Raw genomic sequence first — 22,827 nt, forward strand, 5'->3', positions numbered from 1 at the left:
TGGTGTCTCTTGGCCTGACCACTAATTAGTCAACGCTGTGAATCCCAGGACAGATTGGGACGCAGACATCTCCGGACAAATAGCCAAAAATCCTGACTGTCCCAACAAATACGGGACAGATGGCAAGTATGTGCATTTTAGGAGGGTCTGTATATTTACAATAAATCAGCATAAAGTCCACACACTGCATATCACAATACAGTATTTTGATAGTGTGTGTATATTCACGCATACTGTTCATATACATGTAGAGTGTGTATACACACACACATACTGTTCATATACATGTAGAGTGTGTATATATACACGCATACTGTTCATATACATGTAGAGTGTGTATACACACATACTGTTCATATACATGTAGAGTGTGTATACACACATACTGTTCATATATATGTAGAGTGTGTGTATATACACACATACATGTAGAGTGTGTATACACACACATACTGTTCATATACATGTAGAGTGTGTGTATACACACACATACTGTTCATATACATGTAGAGTGTGTATACACACATACTGTTCATATACATGTAGAGTGTGTATACACACATACTGTTCATATACATGTAGAGTGTGTATACACACATACTGTTCATATACATGTAGAGTGTGTATACACACACATACTGTTCATATACATGTAGAGTGTATGTATATACACACATACTGTTCATATACATGTAGAGTGTGTATACACACATACTGTTCATATACATGTAGAGTGTGTATACACACATACTGTTCATATACATGTAGAGTGTGTATACACACATACTGTTCATATACATGTAGAGTGTGTATACACACATACTGTTCATATATATGTAGAGTGTGTGTATACACACACATACTGTTCATATACATGTAGAGTGTGTGTATACACACACATACTGTTCATATACATGTAGAGTGTATGTATATACACACATACTGTTCATATACATGTAGAGTGTGTATACACATACTGTTCATATACATGTAGAGTGTATGTATATACACACATACTGTTCATATATATGTAGAGTGTTAGAATACGGTCTATTCAATATATTGTGCATATACACTGTACATTAGGAGACTGCATTTTAAGATTGTGTATGTATATACTCACACACACACAGCAAACTGTCCAGGTACACTGTGTGACATGTATATATACAGTACATTAGAATAAAGTATATTCTCCACATATACAGTGTATGTAGTACATCCTCACCAGCCCCTCCATGCACACCGGGTCAGCATGGTGTACAGAGCTGCCTAGCCTTCCTCTTACCTCCTCTGCACCAGCCACTCCACACACCGCTGCCTGTCGTAAAGAGCCGGCTGTGCCATGTGAGCTAGGAGATCGGGGGAGGAAGTGTCGTAAAGCGAGTCCAAGATGGCGGCGGCCATAACTGCGTGTAAGTAGATGAGAGGGCGAGGGTGTCATAGTGCAAAGACGACTTTGCGGGTCGGGCTGAGAGGATTCTAGAGTGCTACTGAGTCGGATAGGAGAGCAGTGAGTGGTGTGGTACTACAAATTCCAACTTAGCCCAGGTGGACGTTTAAATCAACCTTACACTGGGGCTGATTGGAACATTTTTGTTGTCCATAGCAACCAGAGGAGTATGAAGCAAGGGAGGGTTCTGGCCGGTTGTTATGGGCAACAGGAATTGTTCCCACCAGCTCGTTTCATATACAGGTCCTAATGATATCTGTCCTGCTGGGGATCCCTAGGCTGCTGCTATCCTATACAGGAAGAGAGATTGTATGTGTGTGTATATATATATATATATATATATATATATATATAGAGGTTTGTATACACCCATCAGCCATAACATTATGTCCACTGCAAGGTCAGGTGAACAACAGTGATTATCTTGTTAAAGCGAAGTTCCGGGCACAGAATCGTGTCTGTAGATTTGACGGTGTTCCGTGAGAATTACCTACCCCGTGAGAATTACCTACCCCTCGTCACTTCCGGCCAGAAAGAGCTGAGCAGCGCAGAACTGCGCATGCTCAGAGCCCCGGATACGTGATGGAAGAACAGAGGAGCTTACACTAGTATGAAACGATCACGGTGTACCGTGAGAAAAACCTACCGACGCGGCGCTTACATAAAACAGCTGTGCGGCAATACGAATCATCTCCGCTCCTGTCCCGGTCACTTCCCTGCTCTCGGCAAGTAAATATAAAAGCGGCTTTCGGCTCAGTGATTTATGTTTTCATACAGCCGCTGCCGCTTTTATATTTACTATCCGAGATCAGGGAAGTGACAGTGACAGGAGCGGAGATGATTTGTATTGCAGCCCAGCTGTTTTAATGTACCCGCTGCATTACATACAGTGCCGGGTACCGGAAGTGACGAGGGGTAGGTTTTTCTCACGGGTAGGTAATTCTCACGGAACAACGGCACCTGCTTCCTTATCCTTTCCTGTGCCTGAATTGGATATTCCCGGTCTTTTTTTTCCTTACCTTTTTAGAGAGGATAATATACTCGCCTTTCCATCGACTTCCTCGGCCGCGGCCCGCGCCGTCACTTCCTGTCCTGCAATGCGTCCTGGGAGCTCTTACTCTTCGCTCCCAGGATGCAATTGGCAGTGACGTAGGCGGCCGGCCGCTCCTCTCATCGCGTTATTTCCAAACAGGAAATAACGCGATGATAGGCATCCCTATACTATGCCGATCGCATAGTACTGGGCATGTGCAAGATTTCACGCTGGATTCACCGGCCTCCACCCACTAGAACCAGGAAGAAGGGAAGACATTTCCCCACAACGGACTCGGCGATCCAGGACAAAGATGGCGGCGCTCATCACAAATTTTATAAAGTAAGATTTTATGCTTGCAAACCGATTATTTCATTGTATGAAACAGGATTAGCGGATGTATAGAGGTCTAAGGGTCACTGTTTGGGGGACATTAAAAAAAAACGATTCTGTGCCCGGAACTCCGCTTTAAATTGCCATCTCAAAGTGGGTGGGATATATTAGGCAGCAAGTGTTGTCCCTGTAGTAGATGTGTTGAAAGCAGAAAAAAATGGGAAAAGTTTAAGGCCTCTTTCACATATACACCTCTAAGTGAAATCTGCTTGCTCAGCGGGGGATCTCTCCGCTGAGTAGGCAGGTGACAGGTCTGTGTCTGCTCCGCTATGCAGAGTGGACACAGACACACCCTGCGCTCCTCTATGGGGGCAATCGAATGGAAACGGACCACCTGTCTTTTTCCTTTTTATGCCATCCAATCTGCCGGATGAATGGAGAATAAGGCCACCACCAGTCTACTTTTGGCAGATCGTATCGGATGGCTGTGAGTGTCAGCAGATGTGTCTGCTGACATCCCCCACTCCACAGAAGAGATTGGAGAGTGCGATCAGGTCTGCCTGAAAAACTGACAGGCGGACCTGATTAGACAGCCCATGTGAAAGGGGCTTTACGATTTGAGTGACTTTAACAAGGGTCAAGTTTTAATGGCTGGATGTCTGGGTCAGAGCAGCTCCAAAACTGCAGCTGTTGTGGGATCTTCCTGGTCTGCAGTGGTCAAGACCTATCAAAAGCAGTTCAAGGAAGGAAAACCAGCAATAGGTATGAGCGGCCAAGTCTCATTGGTGTACGTGGGGAACAAAGGCTGGCCCATGTAGTGTAATCCAATAGAAGGGGCTACTGTTGCTCAAGTTGCTGAAAAAGTTGATGCTGGCTCCAGAAGAAAAGTGTCAGAACACACAGTGCATCACAGTTTGTTGTGTATGGGGCTGTGTAGCCCCAGACTGGTCAGGGGAATACAGCCAAAAGCGCCTACAATGGGTATGTGAGCATCACAACTGGACCACGGAGCAATGGAAGAAGGTGGCTTGGTCAGGGGAATTTAAGAATGGTTTGAGGAACGGAACAAGTTTGAGACGTTGGCTCCAAGGTCTCCAGATCTCAATTAAAACAAGCATCCATGGAATGTGTTGAAAAATAAGTCCGATCCATGGAGGTCCCAACTCACTACTTACAGGACCCAAAGAGGAAATAAATCGCTGCCTTTTTAATTTTTTTCTGACCTGCAAAGTAAAGGCACATTATGTGAAACTTGCCCGCAAAAGAAGTCCGTGTTGTCACCGTTTTTTGAGGTTTTATTTGATTATTCGATTAATCAAAACCATAATCGGGCAACTAATCGATTATGAAAATAATCCATCGTTGCAGCATTTAGATCCGGTTCACACTACTCCGACTTGGGACGAGACTTGTGCAACCTCAAGTCGCCCCAAGTCGCTTGTCAATACAAATTCAATGTAAATGAATGAGAGCCGTCTTAATTTGCACTACTGGAGTCGCTCCGACTTCAGAAAAGGTTCCTGTACTACTTCAAGGCGACCTCTATCCGACTTGTGCACATAGACTTCAATGGGAGTCGCCTCTAAGTCGGATCCTTATCTATTTTCAAGCGACTGCGATCAGACTTTCCAGGAAAAAGAAAAAGATTACACAGGCATTCCCCACAGACAAAGTCGCCTATCATTTAAGTCTCTTCAAAGTCACGCTAAAGTCGCGCTAAAAAGTCGCTCCTTCATGGGGTGACTTTCTGGTCGCGGTAGTGTGAACCGGCTCTAATACATTATGTAGTTTTTCTTTTTAAAAAAGCTGTAGAAGCATTGTGTTTATGGAGTCTTCTGTATAAGCTCTGGGGCTCTCCCATTCATCTCTTGTGTTCAGCGCTAGACTGCTTTACTCTAGGCCTAATGCCATTTTAAAATGGCAGTGTGACAAATTAGCTACTATTCCAGTGCTGTTTTTTATAAAGTGGGACTCAAGTGGTTAAAGTATTGATAGCTATAATACAGTTTTCTATACATTTATTTATTTTTTTAATATAAAGCCGTGAATTTACTTCCATTCTTCCCCTGATGCCTTTCCTGTCCCTGACTATCTGCAGAATGCTGGGGAAATTCCCTTTTACATCTTTTGAAGACAGGTGCTGCAGAGGGATACTTATTGAATGAAAATGAACCGGGAGAAGCTAAGGCTGCTCCGAAACTAACTTTACAGCATTAGTTGTTTTGGACAGAAGTCGCAGAGAAAAGTGTAATTCACAGCTTTATAATTAGAACCGACGGGTTCATTTTGTATTGAAAAGCACACCTGAAGTTAGAAAAAAGACTTTAGATTTGCTGGTCCTTGTTACTGTGCTTACTCTAAAAGCAATAAAAACAAAAATTAAGTATTTTTTCTTTCTTTTTTTTTTTTTCACAGCATTATGGGGGTCCTTTTCACGGATCCACCGAGGGTAAGTAATGCATCTTCATTTTACCTTCTACCTTTGCACACGTTCTGCAACTAGGGTAAGACAATTAAAATAAATGTTATTGGAAAAATGAATGTTCACTATAAATTTTGGCACCCTGCTGTACTTATTGTTTCTATGCGCCGACTCCTAAGTCACCAATGTGACCAATGAGGGGAGCAGATGGAAATTGGAAAATCAACATTCCTGGAAGCAGGGTTGCATCTAGCCTGTGTGATTTGGGGGTGCTGTAAAAAATTTCAGGGGGGCGGAGGATGCGAGTTTAGCAGGGCAGTGTATAAGAAGTTTGCAGGGCAGAGGATAGGGTTGGCAGTTTGTAGAGCAGTGTACACGGGGTTATCAAGGCCATGTACAGGGGTTAGCATAACAGAGGACTGGGCTCAATAGGACAGAAGATAGAGGTCAGCAGTACAGAGGAGCAGGGCAGCGTACAGGGGTCAGCTTGGTGGAAGACCGTGGTCAGCAGAGTTGAGAACAGGGTCACTGCTGGCAGGGCACTTATAAGATCTCCTCCTCCCCGCACAGAACATAGCTGAGATTGGTATCCCTCCACACTGTGTAGTTGGCTACTGAAGCTGCCAATCCGTTCAGGGAATTTCACAGGTCAGAACTGCAACATAGCAGCCAGCTACACATTGTGCAGACCGAGGCTTTGTCTGTAAGGGAATCTGATCCCAGCTATGTGGGGAGGAAGATATCTGTTGAGTGCCTTGTGTGCAATGTGGGCAGTGCCAGGACAAGGTTACCTAGCACTCAAGATGAAGGTGACAAACTGTGCCCCCCCCCCCCCAAAGAAAACAGAACGCACTAATCAACACACTCACCCCCTAAGCATAAATTCTCTATGCAAGCCAAAATTCTCCTCAAACAAAAATGTAAAAATTCCCCATCCTCACTGTCCAAATCCCCCACCTAGTACAAATATTCCCCCCCCAATTCCCCACAAATCTCTTCAGCTGAAAAAAAAAATCACCCCTCCTAGCTCTTTACTTCCAAATCCCCCCTCCTAGCATAAATTCTCTACCCCAAATTCCTACTCCTAGTACAAAATCTCCCCCCAAATTACCCATCCTAGTACAAATTTTCCCCCAAATCCACCCTCCTAGTACAAATTCTCTCCTCAAATCACCGTTCCTAGTACAAATCCTCTGCCCAAATAACTCCTCCCAGTACAAATCCTCTCTTCCAAATCGACACTCTTAGTACAAATTCTCCTTCCCAATCTCCACTCCTAGTACAAATTCTACTTCCGAATCTCTACTCCTAGTACAAATTCTCCCCCTAAATCACCCCTCTTAGCACAAATCCTTTCCCCCAAATTCCCCCTCCTAGCGTAAATCCTCTCCCCCAAATCCCCCTTCTAACATAAATCCTCTCCCCCAAATCCCCTCTCCTAGTACAAATTCTCCGCCCAAATGACCCCTTCAAGCACAAATTCTCTCCCCAAATCACCCCTCCTAGTACAAATTCTCCAAATTCTCCCCCCCCCCCCTCCTTTCCAAACCCCCACTTCTAGCACAAGTTCTCTCCCTCAAATTCCTACTCCTAGCGTAAATCCTCTCCAAAATCTCCCACCTTAGTACTCCCCCCCTCTTAGTACAAATCACCCCCAATCTCCACTCCTACCACAAATCCACCCTCCACACAAATCCCCCCCATTCCTCTTCCAAGCACATTCAGCTCCTTGCCCCCAATCTTATAGGCAGGAACTACAAGAGTAATGAGGAGAGGCAGGCTCTCTGTGCTTTCCCTCCTCCTGTCATAACAATGCTCCTCCATACAGCAGACTACACAGGTTTGCTCTTACATCCGACGGTACATTACATGGCTTGAATACTCTTCCCCCCCATCTCCTCCAAGGACTGCGCAACTCCTGGAAATGTGGGTAGGGAGTGGGCAATCAAGCCATGTACCGTTGGATATAAGAGCGATCCTGTGTAACCTGCTGTATGGAGGAGTGATGTTGTGACAGGTAAAGGGAGAGCAAAGAAAGCTATTTTTAAAATAACAAACATGTCATTCTTACCTGCTCTATGCAGTGGTTTTGCACAGAGCAGCCCAGATCCTCCTCCTCTTGGGTCCCTCACCGGCGCTCCTGGCCCCTCCCTCCTGTTAAGTGCCCCCACAGGAAGCAGTTTGCTATAAGGGGGAACCAAGCCTTTACTCTATGTGTTCACTAAGACATGGAGCCCCAGCTCGGCATCTCTCTCTCTCTCTCTCTCTCTCTCTCTCCTCTCTCTCCTCTCTCTCTCCTCTCCTCTCCTCTCCTCTCCTCTCCTCATTGGCTCAATGACTTTAACAGCAGCAAGAGCCAATGGCGCACGCTGTGTGTCTCAGCCAGTCAGGAGAGAGACTCCCGGACAGCCGAGTCTCTCGTGCAACATCGCTGGATCAAGATGGGGCTTTTTTATCTTATGGCATAGAATGCATTAAAAAACCTTCTCCCTTCAGAACCACTTTAGGGTTAAAGATGATTAGAGTATGCATTTACAAACGTATAAGGATATATTAGTCTAATGGCAGTGTTTTGTCCTTCAGGGTGTCTGCAGCTGGCAGCTTACTTTCTCAGAGCTATATCCATACTACTGCTGCTCTGGAGGGACATGGTTGGGAGAGGAAGAACAGAATTGTGTATCCACCTCAACTTCCTGATGAGCCTCGAAGGGCAGCAGTAAGTCTAGAACATGACACTATGAGAATTTCTGATGTGTTATCATTAATGATATGTTATCTGTTAAAAATGAAGTACAGTCTTTTCAATGTGAAAAATATATTTTAAAGGTAACCCTTTCTTCATCCTTACTAAAACTAACCGAAGGTATCACTGGCTGAGTGCTATCACCACTCTTGTCCAGGGCTTCATAGCAAAGCATAAGTAATCCATCTTTTCTGGACAAAAAAGGTGTCTTTCTTGGAGGTTAAATTAAAAACGTGGCAGGACTTGCTTGCTCTTTAAAATAATAAATCCTACTTTTGTTTAACCACATCCATACCGGCGCATAGTAATATGACGCCGGCAGGATGGCTTTACCGTTCCGGGCGGCCGCCATATGACGTCCGCCCGCTCTAGCTGCTACTGCGCGCCCCCGGGGGCGCGCAGCGCGGCGATCGGGGGTGAGGCTCGTCCCTCGGACATAGCCCATCCCTGATCAAGGTAAACAGCCAATAGATATTGGCTGTTTACCATGTGATCGGCTGTGTCAGTCACAGCCGATCACATGAGCGGCTCCTGCACGAGCCGCTCGTTCTCTCTGCAATGCGCGCCCCCGGGGGCGCGCAGAGCAGCGATCGGGGACAAGGCTCGTCCCTCGGACAGAGTCGATCCCCGATCTAGGTAAAGAGCCAATGAAATTGGCTCTTTACCACGTGACCGGCTGTGTCCAATCACAGCCGGTCACAAATGTCAACAGAGAACACGGTAACTAGCTGTCACCGTGTTCTCCTCCTCACACACTGATCCTGTGTGAGGAAGAGAGTGTGGTAACAGCTAGTTACCAAATACAGTGCACCCCAACCACACTGATTGCCCCCCCCCCAATAAAGAGTACCTGTCACTAGCCCATCAAAGTACCCGAGTACCTGTCACCAGCCCATCAGGTACTCTGATGACAGGTACTCGGGTACTCTGATGGGCTGGTGACAGGTACTCGGGTACTCTGATGACAGGTACTCGGGTACTCTGATGACAGGTACTCGGGTACTCTGATGACAGGTACTCGGGTACTCTGATGACAGGTACTCGGGTACTCTGATGACGGGTACTCGGGTACTCTGATGACAGATACTTGGGTACTCTGATGACAGGTACGCAGGTACTCTGATGACAGGTACTCGGGTACTCTGATGACGGGTACTCGGGTACTCTGATGACGGGTACTCGGGTACTCTGATGACGGGTACTCGGGTACTCTGATGACGGATACTCGGGTATTCTGATGACAGGTACTCGGATACTTTGATTACCTGTCAACGGAGTACCCGTCATCAGAGTACCTGAGTACCTGTCACCTACCCATCAGAGTACCCGAGTACCTTCCACCTGCTCATCAGAGTACCTGACGCCTGAAGTACCAGAGTACTTGCCGCCTGCTCATCAGTACCCATCACTACTCATCAGTACTCATCAGTACCTATCACCTATCAGTACTGATCATCAGTACCCATCAGTACAGTATCACCTATCAGTATCAGTACTACTCATCAGTACCTATCACCTGCCTGTCACCTGCCCATCAGAGTACCCGAGTACCTGTCACCTGCCTATCGGAGTACCCGAGTACCTGCCACCTGCTCATCAGTACCAGAGTACCTGTCACCTGCCTGTCACCTGCCCAACAAATTACCCGAGTACCTGTCACCCTTCATACAGCCACCATGTCCAAGTCCAAAAAGGTTTATATACATCCTCCGTTTAAACCTAAATACCGGTGTTATGGTAGCAGATAGCTGCCATAACCCTGGTATTTTTTTAAACGGTGGACGGTTGGCTTTCCGATAAGGGTGGTCCCAGCGGCGGATTCGCCGTGGGTTCACCCTTCCGGGATGGCGGAAGAGGTGCCCCCCCCCCCTCCCGCCGCGTCAGGTCCTTTTCCCCGCTTACCGGACCCGCCGGCAGCGGGGAAAACGATCCGGTCCCGGATCCTCACAGACAGGATGTCGAGTGAGGGCAAGCTTGCCCTCACTTGACTCTATGGTCTTGGAGGACCGGAGCTACGGAAAATGTTGTTGCCTAGCAACCGGTTTAAATGTCCTTTTTTTTTTTTTTTTTTTTTTTCATTTTATATAATAATTTTTTTTTTTTTCTATCTTTTAGTGTACTTGTGAGATCTGAGGACTTTTTGACCCCAGATCTCACAAAAAGAGGTCCTGTCGTGCCTTTTTCTATTACTAGTAATGTTTACATTTCTTGTAATAGAAATAAAAATGATCAATTTTTTTTTTTTTTTTGTTAAACGGTGTAAAAATAAAAAATAATAAATAAAATAAATAGTAAAAAAAAAAAATTAAAGCGCCCTGTCCCCGTTAGCTCGCGCGCAGAAGCGACGCATGTGGAAACCCCGCCCACATATGTAAACGGTGTTCAAACCACACATGTGAGGTATCGCCGCGATCGTTAGAGCAAGGGGATTAATTTGAGCCCTAGACCTCCTCTGTAACTCAAAGATGGCAACCTGTAGAAATTTTTAAATTGTCGCCTATGGGGATTTTTAAGTACCAAAGTTTGTCGCCATTCCGTGAGCGTGCGCAATTTTGAAACATGACATGTTGGGTATCTATTTACTCGGCGTAACATTATCTTTCACATTATGGAAAAAAATTGGGCTAACTTTACTGGTTTCTTATTTTTTAATTAAAAAAAGTGAATTTTTTCCAAAAAAATTGCGTTTGGAAGACCGCTGCGCAAATACGGTGTGATAAAAAATATTGCAATAATCTCCACTTTCTTTGATCTCTAGGGTCTCTGCTAAAAAAAAATATATAATGTTTGGGGGTTCTAAGCAGTTTTCTAGCAAAACAACTGATTTTAGCTTGTAAACACCAAATGTCAAAAATAGGCCTAGGCAAGTGGCTAGGATGCATGATGATGCGCCTTGGATGTTAGGCCCCTCTATATGGCTAGGCTGTGAAAAAGTCTCACACATGTGGTATTGCCATACTCAGGAGGAGTGGCAGAATGTATTTTGGGGTGTCATTTTTGCTGTGTACATGCTATGTGTTAGGAATATCCTATAAATTGACAACTTTGTGTAAAAAAAAAAAAAAAAGTTTTTATTTTTTTCCCACATTTTCCAAAAACTTGTGGAAAAAAATGACATGTTCAAAGGACCCATAATGCCTCATAGAATATACGTTGGAGTGTTTGCTTTCCAAAATGGGGTCATTTTGTGGACTTTTCCATTGTATTGGTGCTCTAGGGCCTTGAAAAGTGTGATAGGTAGTAAGAAAGTTTTATGTGTATTTATGCTCCTAAAACGCCTTATGGTGCTACTTGGACGTGGAGTCTCTTTTTGTGGCCAGGCTGTGTAAAAGGCTCACACATGTGGTATCACCATACTCAGAAGGAGTAACAGAATTAATTTTGGGGTGTCATTTTTGCTGTGTACATGCTATGTGTTAGAAATAGCTTATAAATTGACAACGTTTTGGGAAAAAAAAGAAAAAACATTTTTTTTCTTAATTTTCCCAAGAATTGTGGGAAAAAATTATAACTTCAAAAAACTCACCATGCCTCTTACTAAATACCTTGGACTGTCTACTTTACAAAAAGGGGTCATTTGGGGGGTATTTGTACTGTCCTGACATTTCAGGGCCTCAAGAAAGGAGATAGGCAGTCAGTACATCTGGTGTGATCAATTTTCAGTAATTGGTACCATCGCTTCTAGACTCAATAACTTTCACACAGACTAAATAATATACACTAATTTGGGTTAATTTTACCAGAGATATGTAGCAGTATAAATTTTGGCCCAAATGTATGAAGAAAAATTAATTTTTTGCAAAATTGTATAATAGAAACTAAAAAAAAGTGTTTTTTTTCAAAATTTTTGCTCTTTTTTTGCTTATATCACGAAGAAAAAAAAACCCAGTTGTGATCAAATACCACCAAAAGAAAGCTCTATTTGTGTGAAAAAAATGATAAAAATTTTGTTTGGTTACAGTGTAGCATGACTGAGCACTTGTCATTCAAAGTGTGACAGTGCTGAAAGCTGAAAATTGGTCTGGGAAGGAAGGGGGTCTAACTGCTCTGTATGGAAGTGGTTAAGTAATTCTGTAATTTAAATGATAAAGAATAGAGTCAATAATCACGCCTCCTGCAGCCTGCCAAATGCCGCTCTGATAAAGTGAAATTTTCCCCTAAAGTCTCCTTGGAAATCAACACTTATGGTGTGTCAACCTCCCATATCTCCACTTTGCTCAGTGGTTACTCGTGTCCACCCCTACTTCGTAGGAATCAACCAGAGGAACCACAGAGCGTAGCAGAGGACGGAACATTTACCCAGGGAGAGCAGATCCCAACTAGTGGGTTGAGTTGAGAACACCAGTACAGAGATGTAGGTACTCAAAAAAAAAGAAAAATTAGATTCCGTATGTCAGCATCTAATTTGCTCACAGGGTTTAAATTCAGTTGATTTTACAGCAAAGGCCAGTATAATGTATTTACCAATTTTTTTTTTTCTTTTTTTTTTTTTTTTTTTTTACTTCAAGGAGGTATTCCACTGTCGGAGGCAGATCAAATACAGCCCAGACAAGATGTGGTATTTGGCCAAACTGGTAAGCTCTCTTTCCTGCTCTTCATGGTAGCAGCCAAGTATTACATGCATCTTTGTAATTATTGCTTAAATGTATAGGTATCAAAGTAGGCATTGCATCAAAAGGCAAGGTCTCCTTATTTTTTTACCACCTTGCAGAGGGTAAGCACCTAATTGAACACAGATACATTAGGAGAAAATTAAAAGAAAAAAAATACATTACACCCCAGCCTCCATCTATGGCATCTAAGCGAGAATGACAAGCCTTCCAGCAAGATGGGAATTCCAAATCCTAAAGCAAGTACTCTAGTACTGTGCGGTAGCGTCTTCTCGTGAAACTTAAATGGGTTGTAAACCGTCAGATTTTTAAAAATAAAATAATTAATAACTATATATTTACCTGCTCTGTGTGGTGGAATTGCAGGGAGTGGCCCCAGTCCTCCTCTTCTTGATTCCCTCGCTAGTGCTCTAGGGTCCTACTGTTGTCTGTGTGCTACCATAGGACTCTGCTTCCTATGGTGGCACACGTGCGAGCATGCTCCTGAGCCTTGTAGTGTACACCCATAGACACACACAACGTGGCCCTTCCCCACTCACACGCTTTGCTTTCAGCAGCAGGTGACAATTGGCTCCCGCTGCTGCATCCCTATCCCATGAAGGAGAGGATAGAGCCGCTGAAGATTGTCACAGTGCTATATCGAGTGAGGTTTAAGTAAGTATTTAAGGGGTGAGGGAGCAATACAAATACTGAAACATTTTTTACTTTAATGCAGGGAATGCATAATGGTAAAAAATATTTCTCTTTCGTTCATTGATGGACACAGCTTCATATCTTCATTAGACAGTTGGGTTATGCTGCGCTTCCGATGAGTAGGACACTAGGCGGAAAAGGGTTAACAAAAGTTAACAAAACTGAACTACGCCTACGGGGCAGTCCCAGGTGTATACTCTCACTTCCTGTTCCAGCATCTCTAGTCAGGAGTAAGGACCTAGCTCCCCTGCTGGGATCTTTGGTCCTGGCACTTTTTTCCTTTTTTTTATTTTTTTTTTTTTGTAAATGGAATTTTTTTTCTTTTTCTACAATCAATTTGTTCCTGTGAGAACTACAATCAACTGCCGGACTGGGTGATGCACTGGCTATCCAAGATCCTTAGGGTCATCCCAGTCTGGCCAGCCAGCGCGTGCAGGCCTTAGCTCTGCGCTAGGTCAGCCGCGACAGGGTCCCATGGAGGGACTGGCCCGCAAGTGGATACCTCGCGTGGACGCACATGACCTGGTCGCGGCCAGAGTCGCAGTGCTCCCCTGGGCCGCAGCACCCCCCGTTCTGAGATGGGGAGGTGACCTGCTTGGAGTGAACCCCCACCTGTTTTCAACGGTATGGTGAGTAGTTCCCCCCACTCCCTCGGGTCTCCAGGGTTACTGCTGGGTCCTCCTGCGGTCGGTAGGTCTCCTGGGTCCCCCCCCCCTCTGGGATTCCCTCTATAGGGGTTATTCAGCAGGTTGGTGGGTGATTGGCATGTATAAAAGAGGGTGTGTAATTCTCGTGCTGTCCAATGATTGTGCCCACCTAAAACCTTTAATGCTGCAGGTACTATAATTGGTAACCACACAATCCAGATCAATGTAACGGGGAGGAGTACCGCGCTTTATAGGTGCATCCGTGCTCAAAACTATCTATGTATTACTTCAATATATAAAAAATATTCATTCAAATGATATGTTCCTATCTAAAGTGACTCAGTGCTACAGTAATTGATTAAATATGTGCTTCACCATAAATCATTAATAATGATAATTAATAAGTGTATACAAACCATATAAATATATTCAATAAATAATATTGGTGATGGACAAATATGAATTAAATAAAGTGTTCTGTGCTTATATTCTGCCACTGTATTAAATAAATAATCAACGTCTTTGTACACAGGTGGTTCAAATACTATTAATACATTTAAAGTGCTCAAGTGTCCCAAATAGTGTTAAACGGTGATCAAAATCTTCCTCCTAAAAAATGCATGCAGGTGCTCTTCAGTGCAGTGACCACTAGGTGTCCTAAGCGCTCACCTCAATTCCTTCCATAATAAACCTTATGCTGTGTCTCTAGGACAGTGGTTCTTAACCTTGTTGGAGGTACTGAACCCCACCAGTTTCATATGTGCATTCACTGAACCCTTCTTAATTGGAAAAAATAAAATATGATTTTTTTCAAATTCAAAACATAGGTATATATTATTTTAGGTATATATTTATACATAGGTGCACAAAATGAACAACACCATTAAAATATGATTTTCACACAAAAACATAATAATGAATATTTACTGCAAACTAGTGTGACTTCTGCTGTTGTCTTTCAGAGACCAGTTCAGAAATGCGCGGCTTTATCTTGGCAAGTGCCACTCTCATGTCATTATCATGTCTCATGTCACCTCACCCTGGCCTGCTGTAAGGGGGGATCTATATGGGGGACGGGACCTCACCTCACCCTGGCCTGCTGTAAGGGGGGATCTATATGGGGGACCTGGTCCCCCATATAGATCCCCCTTACAGCAGGCCAGGGTGAGGTCCCCCATATAGATCCCAGGTCCCCCATATAGATCCCCCCTTACAGCAGGCCAGGGTGAGGTGAGGTCCCGTCCCCCATATAGATTTCTCCCCTTACAGCAGGACAGGGTGAGGTGAGATCCGGACCCTGGCCTGCTGTAGGGGGGGATCTATATGGGGGACCCCAGACTGACCTAACCTCAACCTGGCCTGCTGTAGGGGGGGCTCTATATGGGGGATCTCCCCTCACCCTGGCCTACTGTAAGGGGGGATCTATATGGGGGATCATGTCCCCCATATAGATCCCCCCCTTACAGCAGGGTGAGGTGAGGTCCCGTCCCCATTTAGATCTCCCCCCTTACAGCAGGCCAGGGTGAGGTGAGGTCCCGTCCCCCATTTAGATCTCCCCCCTTACAGCAGGCCAGGTTCCCCATAAAATAGATCCCCTTTAAATAGTCTTCTCAGTGTTCTCACACAGTCAGTCAGACAGTCAGTCACTAGACTAGTACAGCCAGTACTACTCCAGTCCTACCTTTTTTTTCACCTGTGTCACAACTCCTGATCACAGGCTAGGTTTTCCTCCTGCAGGCTGCAGCACCACTGTCACCACTGGCTCTCTGGCCTCTCACCTGCCGACTTCTTCTGCTGCTGCGGCTGCCGGGCCTGGTGGTTCTCTCCCGCGCTGCGCTGGGCAGCCGCTGCACGGGTTAGTCCCTCCCCCAGACAGTCCCTCTCCGCACCGCACACCTGGCCTGTCTCCCCCCACCACTCCACAGTGGGCTACGCCGGCTCCGGCTGGATTGGATTCGGCCGGGAGCCGAGCTGCACAGCCAGCAGTGAGAGAGAGCCAGGGGCAGAGAGAGCTGCGAGTGCGAGCAGACTCATGGGGCAGCGGCGGCCAGCCTATCATGACAGAGTGAGTGACATGACACTGCAGAGCAGATGCACCCCCCCCCCCCCCCAGATGTTGCGCTCGGTGCGGCCGGCCCCCCCTACACCCCCCACGCTATGCCACTAGATGTTATGTATTTCCATGATGACGGCGCAGAGTGGGAGTGGAAGGACATGCCCAAAACTGGAGAAATAGTCCCTGACAGCGAAGTGGTACTAGCGGAGGGTGTGCTGAACCCTCGAGACTGACCCACCGAACCCCTGGGGTTCGATCGAACCTAGGTTAAGAACCACTGCTCTAGGATATGCTCTTTACTCCTCTCTGCCACTGGGGTGCTGTAAAGGTGCTGGATATCGATTTTCTCCTTATGTTGAGGATCGGTTTGACAGGGTCATGGAGAGGATCTTAGGATCTCCAAAATAAACGGGCCAATATAGTGAAGTATTGCCAGTTCGTTTATTTAAAAAAACAGAGTAACACTCACATGTATCAAGCCTTTCACATTCGCATAATCAGTATAGGTCAAAGGGTGCCGCTACGTCACTTCCGGTGCTCTATCCTACGCGGTACGCTGCGTCCTCACGCAGCTTCTTCCAGGGATCCCTGGAAGAACGAACAAGTTCACTTCTACTGTAACGGGGAAGGAATACCCTATCAAAGAATTCATCTCATGTCATACAAAAGGGGTCATCTACCTCCTACAATGTGAATGCAATTTGCAGTATGTAGGTAGAACTATAAGAACTGCATGCATACGCATAGGAGAGCATTTGACCAACATCCATAATGGTTTTCCAGGGCATAGCGTGTCCCAACATTATGCGACATGCCATCACAAGAATTCTAAGAGACTGAGAATCATTGCCATTGAGAAATATGTTCCTCACTGGAGAGGAAGTAATCTGAAAAGATCCATCTCTAGACGAGAAACTTTTTGGATTTATGAGTTAAAGTGCTTTAGGCCGAGGGGCCATAATATAGAATGGGACATTAACTCACACATAAACAACAGCTAGACCATAGCCAATACATTTTAATTTTCACACAATAAGACCTATAGTTTCCTATCGCTCAACAGGCATAAGACATCTAGTGGACTTTATATCATTTTAGGAATATTGTTGGTATTTTAAAAATTCCTAATTATATTTTAAGAGGTTTTAATATAATATATAATGTAATATGTTTATTCATGTGTACTGATTCACTATAAATATATTGGCCCCACAATATAAGTGTTGAACAACATATATTGTTGTCACCAACACAAGATATGGGGATACACCACTTCCGGTGTCACCAATAGGTCAGGAATTTTAAACACTATATTTTAAGGTATTTTAGCATTTAATTGGTTTTAATAAATAGTAATAAAGGATATATTCGTGGGAACATTGTATCCCCACAGTTTTAATCATGTATTTCCCTTCAAATTAAGAATATGTCGGTCCCGGCAGGATGGACGAGCCAGCGGAAAAAGAGACCATAAAGGATATTATTTCCCATGTGGAGACGTAGTCCCGCTATTGGTTCCGACAGATAAATCTCAAAACATTTGCATCTAATAAATTTTAACAAACGGAATCCATTAGAGTGATTTCCGGAGTACTTTGTTGCTGACACCGGAAGTTGCGTGGCTTCTCTTTGCATAAAAGGACGGATGTGATGGCGCCCAAACACCTCCTATCTCTGAAGACATCCAATCGGAGGAAACGCGTCAGCAAGGAGGCGTGCCGTCACTACGTCGTTCGGAGTCCGCGCTGCAGCCGGACACGAGCATTACAGAAATTCCCTCACTGCTTAAATTGAATGTTTCAAGCGATATCAAGCCATCTACATGTAAGTGCATTTGTATATACAATAAACGCTTTGTAAAAGGTAATACACTATTAGTCATTATTGCCTTACATGTCCATGTTGGAGATGATGATATTAACTCTGGCAACTGACCGTATTGATTTGTCTGGAAAGAGGCAGTTAGATCATCCCCATGAGTTTGCAGAGTGCTGTTTATATACCGTTCCGGTAAGAGGCCACCTTGGCTATTGCATGCACGGTGAAGAGCACTATTTCTTTTGTATGGTCACAAGAAATTGGTTTTTTGAAATATTTCATGATTTGCACTTCATATCCGTCCGGTAAGGAGGAATTTCACCAGGTGGAGGGATTTCAAAGTCACCATTTGAACCTATCACCATTAGTCATCTTTATTTTGTATCACCAGAACATATAATTTGAAGAGTTTCATCACTTTGAATTTGGGACTTTATGATATGATTTTATTCACATTGATTTATGTACATTGATTTGTTCATATTTATTTGGATTTAGCGCACAACCTATATTCGCATATTAATAGTATTTGAACCACCTGTGTACAAAGACTTTGATTATTTATTTAATACAGTGGCAGAATATAAGCACAGAACACTTTATTTAATTTATATTTGTCCATCACCAATATTATTTATTGAATATATTTATATGGTTTGTATACACTTATTAATTATCATTATTAATGATTTATGGTGAAGCACATATTTAATCAATTACTGTAGCACTGAGTCACTTTAGATAGGAACATATCATTTGAATGATTATTTTTTATATATTGAAGTAATACATAGATAGTTTTGAGCACGGATGCACCTTTTAAAGCGCGGTACTCTTCTGTGTGTTCCCCACACTATTACTTCAGTGATCGAGGTGTGGGGATCTGATTATCTGGTCCGCTCAACAGCGGTGAGTGGTCTGATGCCTGAAGAGACTGCCGGGCTGCTCTCCTGCTGGTTCACCCGCCGCAGGCGGCGCCGCCATTTTGGCAGTGGGAACAGGTGCGGCCGCCATTGTTCCCGGAGTCGACGGCCATTTTTTCAGGTGACTGCCTGGACGGTAGCAACAGCCATTTTCCTTTAGCTGCGATGAGTGGTGAGTGGGCAACAACCTCTAGTGATAGTTTCCGGGGATCGGTGTGCTGCAGCTGGCGCTCTTTTCTCTCCCATTTGAGACGCGGCGATGGTGAGTCCTGGGGGTCTCTCCCGCTCTGTTCCTCGCAGGCAGTAGCGCTGGGAATTGTAGTCCCACGGGTGTCAGTATTGTGGGGTGCTTACAACTTATAGCTATATACTTGCATATACACATAGATTTTTTTTTTGGGGCACTGTAAAACCAGTTCATGGAGCCTGCAGAACACATCTCACCACCGGATCCACTCTCAGAGGGGGGAAACCTCGGGGTCTCACTCGGCCATGGCGACCGTGACGGTGGTATTACAGTCATTAGTGACCAAAGTGGACGGTGCCCTCTGCCTTCACCTGCCTCATCCACCTCCTCAGACCTTGAGGCTGAAATAGCCGCTGCGGATGCTAGCCACCCCACGGGGTCTGTGTCCACGCACCTCGAGTGCTCCGGTAGTAAGGATGATTCCTCTTCCACCTCCACGCATGAGAAAGCGCTGGTAGAAGCACTGATAGTGTTTGACATACAGGCACTATTTCTGCTATTCATTTATTTAAAATTAGGTTTTTTGCATAATACCTATTAGTTCATATCAGCCCAGCTTTTCTATTTATTTATTGTTTCTTTGGTGTAGTCTCACTTATAGCTGCTGCTTTTTCCTTTGATATTTAGTGCGGTTACACTTTTTTTTAATTAGATATGCATTAAAGGAAAGAAATAAAAGAGGGAAAAAAAGAGAGATAGAAACAGGATTAGAGAAGGGGAAAAAGAGAAATTTTAAAACCGAGATTTCCTTGAAATAACTGCAATCCTTGTAGAAGAGGAGTAATGGCGAGACCCCTATATAAAAAAATTCTACAAAAAAAGGAATGGTCTTAAAAAGGAAAAAAAATACATAGAAGAGCGTCCTAAACTGCAGAGGATATCCTTGATAGTGTCCATAAGGTGACCAGCAATCGTCCCCTACAGGGCAGTCCAGAGAGAGGGAACCCAGGCAAGAACAAATAAGAAGCAGCTCAGTGGGCAAGTCTATTCTGCAATTTATGGGAAGCAGAATATTGCATCCAAATAAACCACAAACTGGTAAGCTTATCCCAAGTCAGACTCTGTGGCCTGCATTTACTCCATCAGCATGGCGTCTTTCATTATATTGCCCAGAAGGATAGGGGAGGTACGGATGAGGACCAGAAACTAGAGATGAGCTGTCTAGGGGCAGAAAAAAAAATGTAAAAGACTTGCCTTTTGATACTTAACAGAACCTGGTAAAATGGACAATAATGCGATGGTGGTGGATGAAGAGGTAGACTCCTCGTAGATCCCATTATTCACCTGAAAAATAGTGGATTCAAATGGTCTCATTAGGTCACAGTCCCATCATATTTGCAATTAATTACCCTTAGCTCTATGACAATGCTAGCAGTGATCCTAGTGTGAACCAGGCCTAAGAGAACATCTCTCAAAAAAAAAATTCCTGCAGAGGATGCCTATAATTTCTTATCCTAGTGAAGACGAAACGGGAAGCCAATCATACAAGCAAAAATGTACTTTCCTGTGCTTTCTGTATACAGTATACAAGGCAATCTTAAAAATGCATAATGCAAGTAAGCAACACTTCATTTTATGCCAATTTTGTTAAATTGCAGCATCTGCAGTTTAAAGTGAAAGTTAGTCTTCTTATGTGAAAACATTGTTTGTACACACATTAGAAAATCTACATGAGATAATGAACTCTTTTGCTGCTTGCCGGTAATTGTTATCGCTGGTTCATTAACCCCTTCACTATTCTCAAGTATTTAGCATCCCTTGCAAGTATTGGGCCGTTTATGGTGCCATAACACTGACAGCAGCTGCTTGGAAGCCTCATTCTTTTACCAAGGCTCTGCCTGTAAATTAGCATGAGCTGTTTGATTAATTCTGTTAAGCAACATTTTGTAAATTAAATCTTTGCCGGTTCCTCGTGATTAATTCCCCAAATTCAGAACTTTGACTGGAACCGCAAACAGACGTCTGTAAAATGAGTTTCTTGGTCATCAAAGTGAAAAAGGAGCAAGTTATTAATTCATCTAGATGGTGGTTGGAGATATGTAAATGATTCCATATTCTCATAGAATGTCATTTTATGGAGAGAAGCTGTAGAGCCCTGCAGGGCCTGTTGAGCACATGAATAATAACAGATGGGTCACATGATGGTTTAAGATTAACACTTTCCTTCCTCTTATAGATCAGAGGGATGTCTATAGACCAAGCTATTGCCCAGCTGGAATTCAACGACAAAAAAGGAGCAAAGATCATGAAAGAGGTAATATGCTCATTGCCATCAGGGTGAAATGGCATCAGCTGGTTTAAAGAGAACCAGCCTTAATTAGGCTATATGGAAGAATCAGAATCACCACTCACACATAATAATGGGTTGTTATTAGATAGTTCGTAATAGGTTGTTATAATAGTACACCCTTGCCTCACTAGAAGTGTTGCCTCATTAGAGTAAAAGTGTGTTCTGATACTCACTTGTATTCTTTTTCTGTTAGGTCTTTAAGACTCCCATGGAGGCTGACCTGCCTGAGCTCAGGTCTTATAATAGATTAATGAGGGAGAAAGTGAATGTAAATTAAAGCAATTAATTTTCATTCATGTAATACTGATTGCACCATTGTTGTTTAGTTTTTTGAGTGTTCATTATCACCCCTGAGCTCAAGCATTCCATAGGATGGCCATGCAGCCTAACACTGAATCAGAGAAAATGCATGTTTATAATAAAGTGGAGTAATCCCTGAGAGGTAAAGCTGTAATATTCTAACATTTTAAGAGTGAAGATTAAAATGATTACAAATGCTTATTGATGACTGGTCCTTTTTTAATATCCTAGGTGAAGAAAGTGACCTTATTTTCAGCAGCAGCAGTTCTCAGTCACTTGTTGACAAAAGTGTAGAAATCCGTACAGGCTTGTGCGAAGCAAAGACCAGGCATTACTTTTCATGGCTACAAAATGATACATTTTAAAACTCAACTCAGGCACCATAATTTCCACAGTGTAAAGCCCAGTTCTCCAGTTTTAGTGAACATTAAATACGTTAAGACCAAGCTGGTCCAAATGAACTGTTTGCTTAGGGGCTGGTACACACTATTGCGATGCCAGGCATTGCATATGATTCGCACCGCATTGCTGTGCAGATCACATGCGATGTCTGTGTGATGCGATTTCAGCTATATAATCTGGTGCAGGACCCTTTATTTGGTCCGCACTGAAATTGGATCGCATGGGTGTTCACACCAAAGCGATCCGATTCCTAAACCATTTCACAGTTCGCACTGCGATCTGCAAACCGATCTTGGGGTGTCATTAACTTTACAGTGACAACACCAGGGGATTGCAGATCTCAGTGTGAACCACTGTGCAATTCAGGTGCGATGCGGGAACCGGCACTGAATCGCAGGGTTTCCTGCCTCGCACCAGTGTAAACCAGTCCTTAGTAACAGATGCAGTGGCTGACAGTGCTTTATAAGCTGTATATAGCAAGCGCTATATACAATACACAGTACTGTGTTCTGGCAGTGTGACGGGAACTTCCTGTCTGTCTCTTGGAATTAAAATGAAGATGGACGGAGTTCTAAGTCATTCACAAGAAGCTTTGTATTTTCTGATTAATACAAAGCTTCCCCTGATGGCTGAGGTGGGGAATGACGTCACAATCTCTTTCTCAGCCAATCAGAGGAAATCTTAATTCAGCAAATGCAAGGCTTCCTGTGAATGGCTGAGCTTGACTTCGTTATGTTCCGGGGAGCGGTTGCATCTGTTAGTGAAGAAACACTTCCAAATAAGCTATTTAAAGTGACAAATGACAAATAACAGAGTTAGGCTTTAACACGTTTTCCCATCATTAGCACCCTTATGTA

The 22,827-nt window shown here is 43.9% G+C and overlaps 2 protein-coding genes across 3 annotated transcripts in view; one reads left to right on the forward strand and one right to left on the reverse strand.

Annotated features, from left to right (window-relative positions):
* Window positions 1–1,366, reverse strand: part of GEMIN5 (gem nuclear organelle associated protein 5) — a 197,877-nt gene extending 196,511 nt beyond the window's left edge. The window contains exon 1 of one of the 2 annotated variants that reach the window (XM_082256099.1): window positions 1,289–1,366. The gene's annotated coding sequence lies outside the window, so the exon portion shown is untranslated. The remainder of the gene's footprint in view (window positions 1–1,288) is intronic. The other variant, XM_082256098.1, reaches the window with a different exon arrangement.
* MRPL22 (mitochondrial ribosomal protein L22) overlaps window positions 1,342–22,827 on the forward strand; it is a 30,758-nt gene continuing 9,272 nt past the window's right edge. Inside the window, exons 1-5 of the mRNA XM_082256105.1 lie at window positions 1,342–1,415; window positions 5,235–5,268; window positions 7,825–7,957; window positions 12,493–12,558; window positions 21,155–21,232. Of these exons, the coding sequence (XP_082112231.1) occupies window positions 1,394–1,415; window positions 5,235–5,268; window positions 7,825–7,957; window positions 12,493–12,558; window positions 21,155–21,232 (333 nt within the window). The 5' untranslated portion in view covers window positions 1,342–1,393. The remainder of the gene's footprint in view (window positions 1,416–5,234; window positions 5,269–7,824; window positions 7,958–12,492; window positions 12,559–21,154; window positions 21,233–22,827) is intronic.

The sequence above is a fragment of the Pelophylax lessonae genome (assembly GCF_965119305.1).
Source record: "Pelophylax lessonae genome assembly, chromosome: 4".
In the NCBI taxonomy this organism is placed as follows: Eukaryota; Metazoa; Chordata; class Amphibia; order Anura; family Ranidae; genus Pelophylax; species Pelophylax lessonae.